At 49.1% G+C, this 14,598-nt stretch overlaps 1 protein-coding gene across 1 annotated transcript; it reads left to right on the top strand.

Annotated features, from left to right (window-relative positions):
* The first annotated feature begins 4,383 nt into the window (after positions 1-4,383).
* Positions 4,384-13,960, top strand: TNFSF4 (TNF superfamily member 4). The gene is made up of 3 exons (XM_040611370.1): positions 4,384-4,767; positions 9,752-9,794; positions 11,489-13,960. The coding sequence occupies exons 1-3, from the start codon at positions 4,570-4,572 to the stop codon at positions 11,848-11,850; spliced, it is 603 nt and encodes a 200-aa protein (XP_040467304.1). The 5' UTR covers positions 4,384-4,569; the 3' UTR covers positions 11,851-13,960.
* The last annotated feature ends 638 nt before the right edge of the window (positions 13,961-14,598 follow it).

Below are 14,598 nucleotides of genomic sequence, written 5' to 3'. Positions count from 1 at the left end.
TCTTGCGTTTGTAATACTGCTTTTCCCTGCCTGCTATAAAACTGCAATGCTTCCTTTGCTATTTCCCACTGGTTTACTAAATCAAACCACATGACTGGTTATTCTTGAGGCAAAGGCAGCCTCGGTGGAACATATGCAGTCGCACGCAACAGTAAGTTGTATTACTTGGCTGCAGCAATGCACGATGGCAGCAGCAGCGCTGTTCCCCTAGTCAGTAATTTATTCCAAGTGGAGGCCAAACCTTTGAATTACAGGCAAAGACCACCAGCAAGACCAGCAAGAACCGAGAGGTCAGATCTCACCTGTGAGCATGTCCCCGTTCCTGCTCGGCTTGCCAGAGGGCCCAGAGGATCCCCAAAGAATCCCCAAGCACATTGCAGAACAGCAGGTCCAGGAGAATAAAGCATGTCCTTCCATTCTGCTGTCCTTCCAGTCAGATGTCCTTCCATTTTGATGTCCTTCCGCTTTGACAACAAACCATCAATAATCACTCAACCAGCTCCACTTCTGCTGAGCAGCAGTTTCATACAGAACATGCTTCATGAAAAAGCTTCATGAAAGAGAGAGTCAGCACTATCACTGACGGCACCGTGAATGCCCACAGCTATTCCTCTGCCCAAGAGGCTTCCTTGCCCCACAAGACAACGTTAAGTTTTGTTCTTGGAAACCCACACCGGTGGCTGCTCGTTTCCTTTTTCCTTCTAGATGTTTACAAACTGTTCAGTTGGTTGTTTCACTGTTTTTCTGAGAAGTTAAACGTTCCTATACAGGTCTCCAATTCCTCCTTTTGAGGAGGCAAAAGCACTTTCCCAGAAAATGGAAACTCTGTCGAGGAGGGTGCCAGCAAGGGCTGCCAGACCTTGAGCAGGGCCCCCCACCTCGGGGCTCCCACACACAGGGTTCTCCCCACGGGCTGTGGTCAGCGGTGAGGATGCTCTTTGTCCCATCCCAGTGGCTGGAGCACAGCAGCACGGGGACAGTGGCAGGCTGGGCTCCGAGCTGCATCTGAGACCTGGTACAGCAATGAGGCTGCAGGATTCAGCCTTGACTGTGGCCAACACACTTTAGCCAAGGTTTTAAAACACACAGCTCCCCAGGCTGGGAAAGCCCAGAAATGATAGCCTAACGTAAGGGAGACTGGATTGTTGTCAAAAAAACCCCAAACAACCCAGCAAGCCATGCTACTGGTTAACTCTGGTTTCCTTCAGTCCTGGCTGGAATAACATTGCTTTATCTGCCACCGAGAGGCATTTCTTTGGAAAACTACTAAGTAACCAGGCTCTGCTGCAGAGCGCCAACAGGCTCACAAAGCCCCCAAAGCCACCTCAGCCTGCCGGCTTGCCCCATCACTGGAATGGCATGATGACTGCGAAGGGTTGAGGAAAAACCCCAAGAGACTCCAGCTTTAGGCTCCCTGTGGAAGAGCTACCAAAATAATTTGGATCAACACAGCAAATTTTGGCAGCTGCTGGGTGTGTGCAGCAAGCCTGCAATGCATCAGGGTGCCAAAGGCCAGGAAGATTTCCTCTAGGATGGAGAGCAGGGGCTCTGACAGCACATGTCTAAAGCCACCAAATTTGCATGCACGTTTTCATATGCAAGGCAGGAGGCAATTAAACCCACAATAGATAGTCTGTGCATAGGTGTTTATGATGCCTCTGAATGAGCTGTCCTCTTTCCTGTTTCAGACACAATGCCAGATAAATTACTTGAAATGTAGCTTTTGATCCTCAGCACTGTTGGTCTTGTTAACCCAGGCTGAGCAACACTTGCACTGGGGAGTACAGAAATGATGAGGCAATTTCAGAAATACATATGCACACCCTCCGCCCACATTTTTTTTTTATGTGGGGCGAGGGTGTGCATATGTGTTTCTGAAATTTATGGGTTTAGGAACAAAAGCAGTAGAAGATCCAGAGTTGAGGATGGAGCTGGGCGAGAGCTTGTGTCTGGTTCAAAGGCATGTACCCAAAATGTGAGAATTAACAGAATCACATGAGTTTGGAACACCTATGCTCAGCATCCTGGCATTTTTGCAGAAACTAAGCAGCAAATGGCAAACCCAAGTTTCCTTTCTTGGAGGGAGTCTGCAGGGCAGAACAGCCCATGTTTCTGTGATACACAGCAATGCCTGCTCTTCCAGGAAGACAGCCACGGCATCATGCGTGTGTGCTCTCGGTCTGTGATTCCCCGCTGAAACATGGACGAGCCCGTCGGTAGGCTGTGCAAGGCCTGCAGCTGGCTGCCTCTGCAGTCATTCGCTGGCAACTATCGCTACAGGTAGGAGCGCAGGTATGGGGCAGCCCTGGCCCCACAGCCCTCCTCCATGCCTGCCTCCTTCAGCCGTGGGGGCTGCAAACGGGGGTCTGGGCACACTGCCCCGAAGACAACCCCATGGCAGAGACCTCTGGGCACGAGGAGGCACGTGCTCAGGTGTTGTGTGGCCTGGACAGCCCTCTGAGCCTGTTTCACCTTTCCTGTGGGTCCAGGTCCCAGCTTCCTGACCACCACTGCCATCCATCTGCACTGCGGTGGCCGAGACCTCTGCCCATGGGGTAAGGACCCAGACGTGGATTTGTTCCCCCCCAGGAAGCTGCTCTGAAGCCACATGTGAGATGTCCTCATCTCCAGAGTGTCTGTGGACTCCCCAGCATCACCAAACCCCTTATGGATGAACACCAGGGCTGTGAGCAGGGTGAGTGTTTTTCTGGGGACCTTTTAAGCAAGCATCTAGACATGGCAGGCTGCTGCAGGTCCATGGGAGCAAACAGTTTCCTTCTTCACACCCCCCCCGCCTCAGCAGGTCCCTGCAGCACCGCACCATACAGTATTGCTTCACTCCTCTGCAGTGCTTGGCCAAGCCCAAGCCCAGTCACAGTCGATGCTGAGCTTGGTTGGGGCTGCACAGGCTCCCAGGCGCTGTGTGACTGCAACATGTTGGAGTCCTGCCTCCAAACTCACCCTCTGAATCAGAGAGAACTGCTCGGTGGCAGTGCAAACTCTCCTGTCGTATTTCTGAATGAGCAAGGAGGATTAAGGTTGTTCCTGAGGTCTCTCATCAGGCTGAGGCTCAGCCGGGGGTTCCAGCACGCCCTGGTGAGTGGTCGCCAGTGAAAGTGGGACAAGGATTTCCGTGCACTCAAGAACTGATGGAAAATGTGAAAGCTGAGCCTTCTTCAGTAAGTTTCCATGACTTTTGGTTTGCTCTTGAGACAAACACCAGATAGTATTCCTGCCTCAATCCACCAGCTACTGGCAACTCAAGGTTATTTTTCAAGAACAAGGGTGGCGAGCGTGGGGTCTCCTCACGGCAGGTTGCTTACCCAGCTGCTGTACTCCCCCTTCCTTTGGTGTATGTTCATAGGAAATATCCTTGCCTAGATGGAAAAAAACACATGAAAAAGCATTACTTCTGTTTCCTCTGCATGCAGGGTACATGCTTGTCAGGACATGTGCCTTGTGACAGGTTGAGAGAGTACGTTTTGGGGAAGGGAAACTTTCTGACAACTCATCCCTGAATGACAGACAGACAATAGCACTCCCAATGGGCCTGATCCTCACCGGGAGGAGGCAGCACCTGACTTCAGTCACGATATGCTAATTTAGAACAGAAAAAAAATCTAGCTAAAAGAGCAGTGGAAAGAGCAGTGCTGGACTGCCCCCAAAAAGGATGCAAAGCCTGTCACTCCAAATAAGCACAGGAGGTGGTCCCTGCTGCAGACAACTGACATTTAGCAGCTCCGTGCGTCACAAGCCAATGTCACAAGAGGACCAAGCAAAGTGGGTGTGCAACCCTCTTCCAGGAGGGAAGCCTGGATGGCCCGGAGGTCCTCTCTAAGTGTGTTCCCTGGTCTGCAGGTTTCAGTGTGTGCAAAAAAGGATCTTCCCTGAGCAGTTCTCCATTTTCTCCCTCTTAGGCTTCATGCAGCATCCCATGGCTTTAAAGCCGGAAGACAAAGGTGGAGAGAAATGGAAAGTGCGTATTTTCTCTCCCATTCTTTGTGCTGTCCACCTGTCCCACGTCCCTTCCTATTTATTGCTTCTGTACAGAAAGAAGATTTCAGCTAACGCGGGAGGGAGCCAGCCCTGTAAACACCCCACCTGAGGCTGAACAGAAAGATGAGAGCTCTTACTGACAAAAGGCTGAGTGGAGACAAGCACTGTCCACCCATCATTTAGCTATTGTTGGAAACATCACATATCAAGACATCAACAGCTGAAGCTATGAAAGATATAAACACATCCACTTTCAAAGGCCCTTACTCAAAACTGAACTGGGATGCAGTAAATCATCCCCCACATTCACACACACACACAAAAAAAAAAAAAAAAAAAGAAAAAGAAAAATTAAAAAGAAAAGAAAGAAAGGAAGGAAGGGGAAATTCAGATTAGTCACAAAGAAGTTCCCCCGCCTGCTTCTCTGTGTGCATAAAGCAGTCTCCTGAAGGCACTGTCTTCACTTCATCTCTGCTCCTGGAACAGGAGCATCCAGTTCATCTGCCCCCTGCTCCTCCAGGCTCCTGTTGTGCTCCTGGCCCCTTCTCCAGCAGCTGTTGGCAGGTGGCTGAGATGGAAGAACAGTCAGATGTAGAGCCAAGAAATCAAGACCACATGGGTCACAAAAAGGAACCTGCAGAGGATGAGTGGAAGAGCTGGCAAAGAGGACAGGTTAGGAACACGCTGCACCTCGTGTCTGCAGCTGCTCAGTGGATATTACTGCTTGCCTGCTTGATTTACCTTGGTATAGATTCTCTGCAAACTTCAACGGTAAGAGCTAATGTTCAACCCATTGTCTGTTGGCCTGTAAAGCTTTGTGTAGGGTTTATTTGATATTTCTTTTTAAGAAAGAAAAAAGCATTTAGATTTATCCCCATTCAAACCACAAATTTTTAATCTTTCCTTAATGACTTTAATTCATTTTTTTACATTGCGTGTCCTCAAAACAACATCTACTATTGCCCAGTGCGTGGTATGGGGGCAGGTTGTCTAGAGGGGAATGGTTCCAAGAATGGCCTTTGCACTGGCCCGTGGGGGAGGGAGGCCTACCTCCCTCCTGCTCCCTCCCCTGCTTGCATTGACTCGTGTGTATTTCCATTTAATTAAATAGGATCATCTGGGTCGATGTTTGCTTTCAACAAGTGCATGTGGAGGAATCAGAACCCGGGTTGCTCATATACATCTCCTGTACTTTTTAGAAGTACTACTATATGTGCAGGTAGATATGTGAGAAAGCAAGCTAGCTTGTGACAGCTCTGAAACTCAGGGCTCTCAGCCTGCACACATACTGGGCTTTAGGAGTAGTCATCTATATCTGCAGAGGACATTGCCTGTGGGTGTGTATATGAGAGAGAGAAAGGCTGATGTGGCCAGAGAGAGTTTCGTGTACATTTAACACCACTGCAAAAAATATAAATAACAAAGACTCTTGAAACTCAAAATACCGTAGCAAAATTCACAGCAAATATGTTTGGCTCTTTCTCATGTTTTCAGGCTGGTGGATTGTCAACAACCTTTCACTGCGATTTCAGTGTCTCTTCTGCACTAGCTACTTCTCCTCCTACATCTTCTCCAGGAACTATGTACCACTTTAAAGTGTGTTGTTCTTCATATCAGAGTTCATTCTTTCCTCCCACTTACTTAGACTTGGCAGAGAAGCAAGCAGGCATGTAACCGTGCAAGGGAGGGATGGCCTCATGCTCTGTGTCCCCTGCTGTTTAACAAAAACCCTTGTGCCCTGTGCAAGTTTCACTGACCTGAGTCTCACAGTGGTTATTAAACTGCAGAATGACGAGCCTGGTAACAGTGAAAGATAACACTTTTCTTTCAATTCAGTCCTCTTCTCCTTCCACTACTTTGGGAGAAAGGAGTTGTACTGGAAGCCAATGGAGAAGGGCAAGATATCACACTGCTCAGGATGCAGAAGCCTCTCCTGGGTCACAGTCTGGTTGTGACTCCTCAGCTCTCAGTATGTCTCCCTTCTGTAAAAACGTTAACTCAAATCCTCCTCCAGAGGAAGGTGGCAGGGGCTGGCGCTGCTGCCTGTGAGCCTTACAAACCCAAGAGAGCAGCAGCTGGGGAGGGGATACGGTACATGCCTGGAGTTTCCCTTCCTCAACAGAAACAACTGAAACAGGGTGCTCAAGGAGCAGCAACTGCTGCAGATAAGTCCAGGACCCAGGAGTCACCAAGAGAACCTTTTTGGTTTAAACACTTGCTAACTGCAGGCTCGGAATGTGTTTCTGTTATTTTAAGCAGATAAGCATGGTGTGCTGTTCTGACTGCACCACGCTGTGCAGGAGTGGTCTCATGGGCTGCACACGGGCATCTCATCGCACTGGAATGCCAGGGCTCAGTGCGAGCCCAGGAACCCACCACAGAAATGTCTACAAAAAAGGCAGCAGTACTAACCTGACTTGACTCTTGGGGCAGTTTAGGGAGATGTAGGGAAGCAGGGGCACAGCAGCACCTGAGTGGCAGGCTGGGAACGCTGGTCTTGGGGAGCAGCTGAGAGGCTGCCCTTCTTCTTGGGAAGAGTGTCTCCTGCTCTCCAGGGCTGGAAAGTGCTACACTAACTTTGATAGCAAGACAGCAGCTGTGTTTTTTCATAGCAAGACCGTATTTGATTACTTTCCATTGTTCTCACAGCTCCTAAAAAAAGCCCTTGGACTCTTCTGTGAAAACATAGCTCAAACAATGTTACGGCACATGCTCAGGAAGGTCAGTGTCTGCAGCTTAGACCATGGTTAATAAAAAGGGAGAGTGATCTGGTTTCTGCCATGGTGCCACCTGGAGAGCAAACCTCAGCTGTGATTTCCAAATGAGCAAGTTAAAAAAATACAAGGCAGTGATAGCCTGCTTTCACATCTGCAAGGCTTGTGAATTCCCGCCTCTGCTGGAATTACCTCTTCTGGCCACACCAGCTGGAATCAGGCCATGGGCAAGCCACTCACAGGTGTGATCGGGGGTGTGAAACCCCCCGATGGTGAATGCATGGGAGGTAAAAGCCTTGAGCAGCTGTTGGGAATTTAAAGGTTTCTAGTGATCTGTTATAGGTTGGTTTTGCTTGAACAGGGCAGAAAAAGGTGTAGGAAGAGTAGTCATGCAGAGGTTTAATGTCAATAAGGAAGATATGGCCATAATCCTAAGACCACCTGGTGTGGAGAAGGTACAACGCTCTTCCAGTGCACAGTTGTCTGCAATCCGTATGACACAGGGAGTCGGGTACATGATTGCAGCAGTCCTCACAACCAGTGTGTATTGCTACAGTCCCCTGAGATTTGTGCTTTGTGCAGTACAAACCTATTCCTGAAACTTCTGCCACGTGGCACAGACACAATGTCCCAGACAAGAGGCAGTCTCATGTCTGGGGAACCAGAACAGGTGAAAATGATGTGGAAACTCTGTAAATGATACAGGGAAATCTGAAGCAGTTGGTAAGAAGCACCTCTGTGCCCTCAGCTCTCCTGGCATCCTTTCCCACATACCATTAGAAGGCAGAACACAGAAAGAAGAGTGACTAACTTTGTTATTAGCTTGTGGACGTCCTTCCAGTCCTACAGAGATGTTCTCAGCAGAACATACTACTAGATAATTGCAAAGTGCTTTGAGATTGTGCAGTAACTGTCAGAGACACGTAATACAGGTAACGTGCATTAGTGACAACAGGGCTGACATTCCTACTATTGCTACAAGTTTGTCACCCAACCTGTCTGTGTTTGATATATCCTGTCCACCAGTGGCCAGATCAGACAGGTTGCAGTGGATGGTGTTTGTCCTCAGAAGCCCAGTGGTTCTGTGCTTTGCTATTATCTTGTTGGGAAACCACCTGGAAATCCCAGCTGCCTGAACCAGAGTGAAACGCTCGTGCACTTGGGTGCCTAGAAAAAGAGTAAGTGTAAGACTCAAGCTGCTGAGGCGGTGGATAGGATCAGTAATGCTGGGGGAGATAGTTCCACCGGAGCCAGTGCGCAATAAAAGCTTGTATTTGGTAGCTGAACCCAGCCTTGCCAGTGGAGGAAGGGGCAGAGTATCAGCTGTGCAGCACTAGAGGGTGTCAGAGCGGACCTTCCCCACCACCAGGACCCACCTCACCCTCCAGCACACAGCAGCCTGGCTCCAGCTTCCTTCCCCTGCCGCTTGCCTTTACCAGCGCCCAGCACAGAACCGGCAGATGGGCATGTCTCCGCTCACTCTGCGCTGCTACCAGAACCTTCCCTGTGCTCAGTGAAGGGGCTGCTCTGTTCCTGTAACAAACACATGAGGTCAAATACATGAAAGTCAGGCCAACGCACATCCCACCATCCCACCTTTTCCCTTAGGAAAGAGAAGAGCATGGAGCAGCAAGCCTAACCTTTCATTCTTTAAGCTAGCAAAACACTGAGGACTTGCGGTTGTGTGGAGACTGTAGATTTGGGCCTTCTGTGGTTAAGATGAGAGATGAGTTTGATGCAAAGCTCAGATCTATACAGAAGCTTGGTGTTTTGTGTCTCTGATCAGTAAGATACATGCTTCTGTATTTGCGTTCAGTTTTTCTGTTACACTCATAAAATGCAAATCGATTTTAAACATGTCTTAATGCACTTCTACGGGAGCCACAGAGACACACATCTAGTAACAGCCTGTAAAAGATCCAAAGTAGAGGGAACCGTAAGGCCAGAGCCACCTCTTAGTACCATGCAAGAGGAGGGTGAGACAACGGGGACATGTCTGGGTCCCAGCTCTGCAAACTGGCACCCCTGGCTGTAAGTCAGACTCAGGGGGGTCAGGCAGAAGAGCCTCTACACCCCAAGGTCCTTCCTCAATGTTTGGTCTGACTCAATTACATTTACCAGGGTGTTTTTCTAAACAGGACCAACACTGCCTGGTGTGTTCTGCAGGGCTCAGCACTGGGCTGGAAGTCAGACTGGCTAGGAACCACTCTATTTTATAATAGAACCACTGTATTTTATAATAATGATAAAGAATCACAGAATGGTTTGGGTTGGAAAGGACCTTAAAGATCATCCAATTCCAAATCCCCTGCCATGGGCAGGGACCCCTCCCACCAGACCAGGCTGCTCCAAGCCCCGTCCAACTTGGCCTTGAACAGTTCCAGGGATGGGGCACCCACAGCTGCTCTGGGCAACCTCTGCCAGTGCCTCACAGCTCTCATAGTAAAGAATTTCTTCCTTAGATCTAATCTAGATCGACCCTCTCTCAGTTTAAAGTCACTTCCCCTTGTCCTATCACTACATGCCCTTGTAAAATGTCTCTCTCCATCTTTCCTGTCGGCCTCTTTAGGTACTGGCAGGCTGCTCAAAGGTCTCCCCGGAGCCTTCTCTTCTCCAGGCTGAACAACCCCAACCCTCTTAGCCTGTCTCCATAGAAGAGGTGCTCCAGCCCCTCTGAGCATCTTCATGGCCCTCCTGTGGACTTGCTCCAACAGGTCCATGTCCTCCTTATGTTGGGGGCCCCCGAGCTGGGCACAGCGCTCCGAGTGGGGACTCAGGACAGCGGAGTGGAGAGGGAGAGTCACCTGCCTCGACCTGCTGGTCACGCTGCTTGTGATGCAGCCCCGGATACGGTTGGCCTTCTGGGTTGTGAGTGCACATATAAAAGCAAGTAAAGCGTAGCTGGCTAGTAGCAGTCGTGCCAGCTGAGGCTGTCTGTGATGCTTTTGGAGATACAGTCCTGGCTTGGAAACGAAAGCAATAGTGCAGCGGGAAGGGACCCTCCTGGTGTGTTAACAAGGATTTCTCTTCTTTCCTTTCAGCCTCAGAGTGACATAGTGCAGTGGACCCACATCCGATACACAGGTGGGTGGACATTAGGGCAGGGGGCACCCAGGCAGGGCTCACCAGGCCCTTCAATGCTGCCCCCGGCCCCCAACGAGCACTGGTACACCTGCCATGCTGCCCCTGTACAGCAGCCGCTACCGGAACCGCCGCTGCCCCCTCCCCTACAACAACCCTCAGGAGAGCTCCTGGCTCTGCTGGAGCACTGCCTCGGTTACTGGACGGCTCCCAGCTGCCCAGAGCATGTCCTGTGGGGGCTCTAGGGATGCCCATACCCCTGGAACACTTCCCTGGTACCCGGGTGGCAGCTCCAGCTTCCTTAGGTTGCAACCCCCCAGTACTGCAGTTCCCCCAGAGGGCTCCCCCCGCCCCTGGGAGGGCTCCCAGCTCCCTGCTCTGCTCTGCACCCACGCATGGTCCCCGCAGTGTGCCATGGTGGCCAGTGGTCCCTAAAACACCAGAGGTTTTTAAGTGCTTTTTGTCACAGCAATGGCTATTTCTTCTGATGGAGGAAGGTGCCAGGAGAGCTGTCTTGGGAGAGAGGGGCCAAACCTGACCCAGTGCTGTAAGGGGCCAAAACCAAACAAAAGGGATTCCCAAAGCAGAAGAAACCTGAAAATCCACACAGATTTCTGCAATCCTTACCTATCTACTAAAACAAGCTTTCACTCTGTGAAAGAACAAGAAAAGTATTTTTGAGAGTTTACTGAGTACATGCGATGTGCTCTTGGGGTATTTCTGAAACAAGTCAATGATTTCCTGATTTATGAAAAATGTAAATGATTTCCTGGGGAAGAGCGAACAAGTGTATGCACGGCAGCAGAAATAGCAGTGCTCTGCATGCTGACCAATGACATACCTCAACTATAGAAGCAAATACTAAAATTTTTAATTTGGTTTTAATTTCAGTTAATATTGTAAAGTAACAATGAACCTAACCTAATAGAAGCCTATGTTCTTAGAGAAGAAGCTTTGAGAAATTTGGCCTCAGGCCAGAGAGGCTGTGCTTCCTACCTTCTGGGTCCAAGAGGTTTCAGCTGGTGTGCCAAAACCCCAGGAACACAGCAGGGGAACATTCCCAGCACAGCCCTGGGAACTGTTACTGCTCATTCCAAGAGAAAACCTTTCATGATAAGTTCTGGTTTAACTTCTCCTGACTCTGATCTGTATTAATTTGTTTCTTCCATTTCTGTCTCTACACTGTTTTTTTACCCTGTCTTCTATTAAAAAAAACCCACAACCAAACCCAAGGGCAAGGACTCACGTTAGCAGCATGTTCACTGAAAGCACTTTTTCACTTCCTTCCAGCTCTGCACATTTTTCCTCTTACTTATTGTCTTTATTTTCTGTTTTTTCTAGGAACCAATGCTTCCTAAACCCACAGAGATGCTTTACTTACATGTCTGTATTTTAAGACAGACAGACAGACAGTAAATATATAGTGCATAAATAGAAACTTGGAGGAATAATTCATACAAACTGGAGTTGTAGTCCAAAAGGCACAGCTTGCTCAGGAGCAGGGACTTGGAAACTTCTATTGTAGATGATGACTGTCTAGAGTAGATGATATTCTAGCTCTGGTCTGCCCTATTCTCTAGTTCACTCTCTTCCTTTCCTGTATTTTCCCCCCGTTCCTGAAGTCAGTTCATATAAAACAGCCCATTTCCAAGATGACACTTGTCATCATGGAATCATCTTCGCTTTTTCCATTCCAGGTAAAAGCGTGAAAGGAGTAGCCATGAACCTCACTGCTGAACTAGGCTCTATTCAGATCAGAAATGGTTCCATCATGATCACCTGTGATGGCCTCTACCTCGTGTCCTTGAAAGGCTATATCTTTTTCTCTGACCTGGAAGAGGAGGACTTGCTGAAGCTGACACTGCAGAAGACAGGTAAGGCGACCAGCTTGGCCCTTTGGGAGCAACCTTTCCAGGACAGAGACACTCCAGTAAACCTCACCACAGTGCTCTACTTGTTTGATGAAGATAACATCACCCTGTTGACCAACTCTGACGCCACCATCAAGGATTTGTCGTTTAGCTTTTTGTTATTAACTCCCTTCACTTGCCCGCTGTAGAAGATGACGTATTAGATGTAACGTGTAAAGTACAGCCTTTCCTACCCATCCATTTGCCTGCGGGCATTTGCCTCAGCTGGAGTGCAGAGAAACTACAGTGCAAACGGGCTTTACGTAGTGCATGCCATGTTCATCTCTTTGGAGCGCCGTGCAGCTGTTCTGCTACCTAGGATTGATCTTTCTACCACTGGAGAAAGGGATGTGTGGAGAACAGAAATGAAAGCCAAAGACAGTCACCTAAGCTTAGCTCATGTGCAGAGGCCCTCTGGGTTTCTCTGTTTACTTGACAGTATCTGTATATAGTACAAATACACTGTATATTTGCTAAAATAGAAGTCTGGTAAATCAGGAAGGTGCCTCAAGTGTCTTGAAGCCATTTGGAGAAGGAGGAGAACAGATCTGCTCAACAGCCCTTTGCCTGGCGAGGCAGGAGACAGGGAAGAGGTGGCAGGGGGTGCCTTTGCAGTGGTCCAGGTAAATGCTTTCTGACAGGTAAAGGCCACAAGAGGAAGGTGGTCTTTTGAAAGAAGCTGACGGGATTGCACTAGACAGCAGACACATAGGCCCTGCAGTGACTGTGAGGTTTTTAGGAGCAGCTTTTAAGAGTGGAGGTGCACTGGCTCTTCCAGCTATCTGCAGACTACTGAAGCCTGAGCCAAGGGAGTATCTTCTGGGACATTTACATACTGATACCGGCTCTTGGAGGTGTTAAGTTGAAGGAGAATCTCCTTCAAGCACACACACACAGACTGGCTTGACCCAAAAGTGATCCAGGCACATAAAAGTTTGGAAAACCATGAACACTCCGGATTTGGTGGGTTCCCTCTAATGAACCAAGTGAAACCTGCAGGTCTGTGCATCCTTCCCTCTGGGAGGACTCAGACGGTTCCCCTGAGCCTCGCAGTAGACCTTGTCATACAGGTATGCACCACCAGAGATTCACAGGCACCACCTCCACGACGCGCCTGTGTACCCATGGGCACCCTGCCTGGCTCCTGCTGAAGTCAGGCTGCTCTCAGCGATCCTGGTCCCTCTTCTCATTACAGCACGTGGCTGCTGTGGACAAGCCCAGCCCTGCCCACACTTGCAGGCAGCGCGTGAACTGTATTTTTGGTTCAAGTGGGGCAGATTTCAAGAACTAATTGACTACCTGGCTGTACACTGCAAAGTCTTTTGTTAAGATTATTTATGTATTTATACTATAGGCATAAGAATGTTACTTCATATTTCTTAGAGACACTGGGAAGGGTTCAGACTTCGTGCTGTTGGCACTAAGCTCCTCTTTGCAGATGCTCCCAGTGCTCCAGGGTGTTCCTGCTACACAGGCACCACGCTGCTGCCCACCTCAGCTGCTGGCCTGACCTGCTCCTGGCTGAGCACTCCGGTGGGCTCAGGTGCCAAAGGCAGTTAAGGAAATCTTCCAGGCCTTGGTGAGCTTTTCCATACGCTTTACAATATTGTTGGTGGATTTTATGAACTTCCCAACCTGGGGCAGGGCCACAGGCTCAGGGGAAAACTCATTAGCTGAAGCAGTTATTCTTGCAGTGCCCAGAAGCACCTTTTTCTCATCTCAGGACCGAGAAGCTGTGGGCTGACTTGCATCCACAGGATGCTCCTCCCCAGCTGCAAGGGGCATTTTGTGCTTTCACCTCTGGCTGCTCTACGTGCCATCGGGACAGAAGGCAGCTGCACCCTGCCCCCAAGCTGGGGATTGTCATCCTCCCCTGTTGAAGTGACAATCAGCTTCCTAAAAGCTAATAAAACTTCCCTTTGTAACCGCTGGGCATGTAGTGTCCCTTGGGGATGGGGGGGTGATTTATACATTCACTGTGTTTCAGCAGACATTTTCACTGGTATGAAAACTATATGAAATTTTTACATACTTTCTTTTTTTTACAGCTCAGCTTGAGTTTCAGTTCTCCCCAAGGGTGTGCAGGGCTGGGGCTTCCTGATGTGCAGGGCTGGCCGTGTCAGTGGTGTGGACAGGTGCGCAGGACAGCAAGAAAGATTAAGCTTAAGCAATGGGAATGGATTTGTACCTTGGAAGGGTGCGCCCTTTCTTCTTGTTTAGAGCAGGAGAGGGCATTTCACACACTGATTCGTCTGCACTTTTCAGGCTGAACTAGACTGACCTACATATATACATGTAGATGCACTTGTCTTGAAATAAAGATTGAAACAATTCAATTCCTGAGATTATTTACTTGAGGGACTGACTCTCCTCACCAGTAAGTTTCCATACCATCAGCTTCCATTTGTATCTGGTGACCCCTTCCTCTACAAGTCTCTTTGATATGAAAAACATTAGTTTTTCTTATTGGGGTTGTTAATGCCTTGTAGGAGCTCATAGATGGTGCTAAAGCCACATCTTACAGCTTTGTTCAACGAGGTCGGTGCACTGAGGTTTTAGGTCACCCCTTGAAGCTCATTACAGCTGGAGGTGTTGCAGTGCAAGGCTGGACAGTTTCTGCAGACAGTCCCTAACGCTGGAGGGACAGTGCGTTCCCCTTCCCGTGCTTATTGCTACTGAAATGGGACCTGAGACCCATTTCACAGAATCATCAGTCATCCACTTTTCAGTCGTCAACTGGGGATTACTGACTCCTCTACGATTTTAAAGCAATCTCCACCACTGCTGTGTCTTGGGTTTAACACAAACCGCTGCATAAACTACAGAGGTGGCCACTGTGTCTTCCTTCCCTTCTCTCTCCTCTTTCCTACCTCCCCACTCATGTAAAGCAAGGGACA

The sequence above is a fragment of the Falco naumanni genome, chromosome 11 (assembly GCF_017639655.2).
Source record: "Falco naumanni isolate bFalNau1 chromosome 11, bFalNau1.pat, whole genome shotgun sequence".
NCBI lineage: Eukaryota > Metazoa > Chordata > Aves > Falconiformes > Falconidae > Falco > Falco naumanni.
Note: the sequence above shows the minus strand (reverse complement) of the source record. Positions and strands in the feature narration are given on the sequence as shown.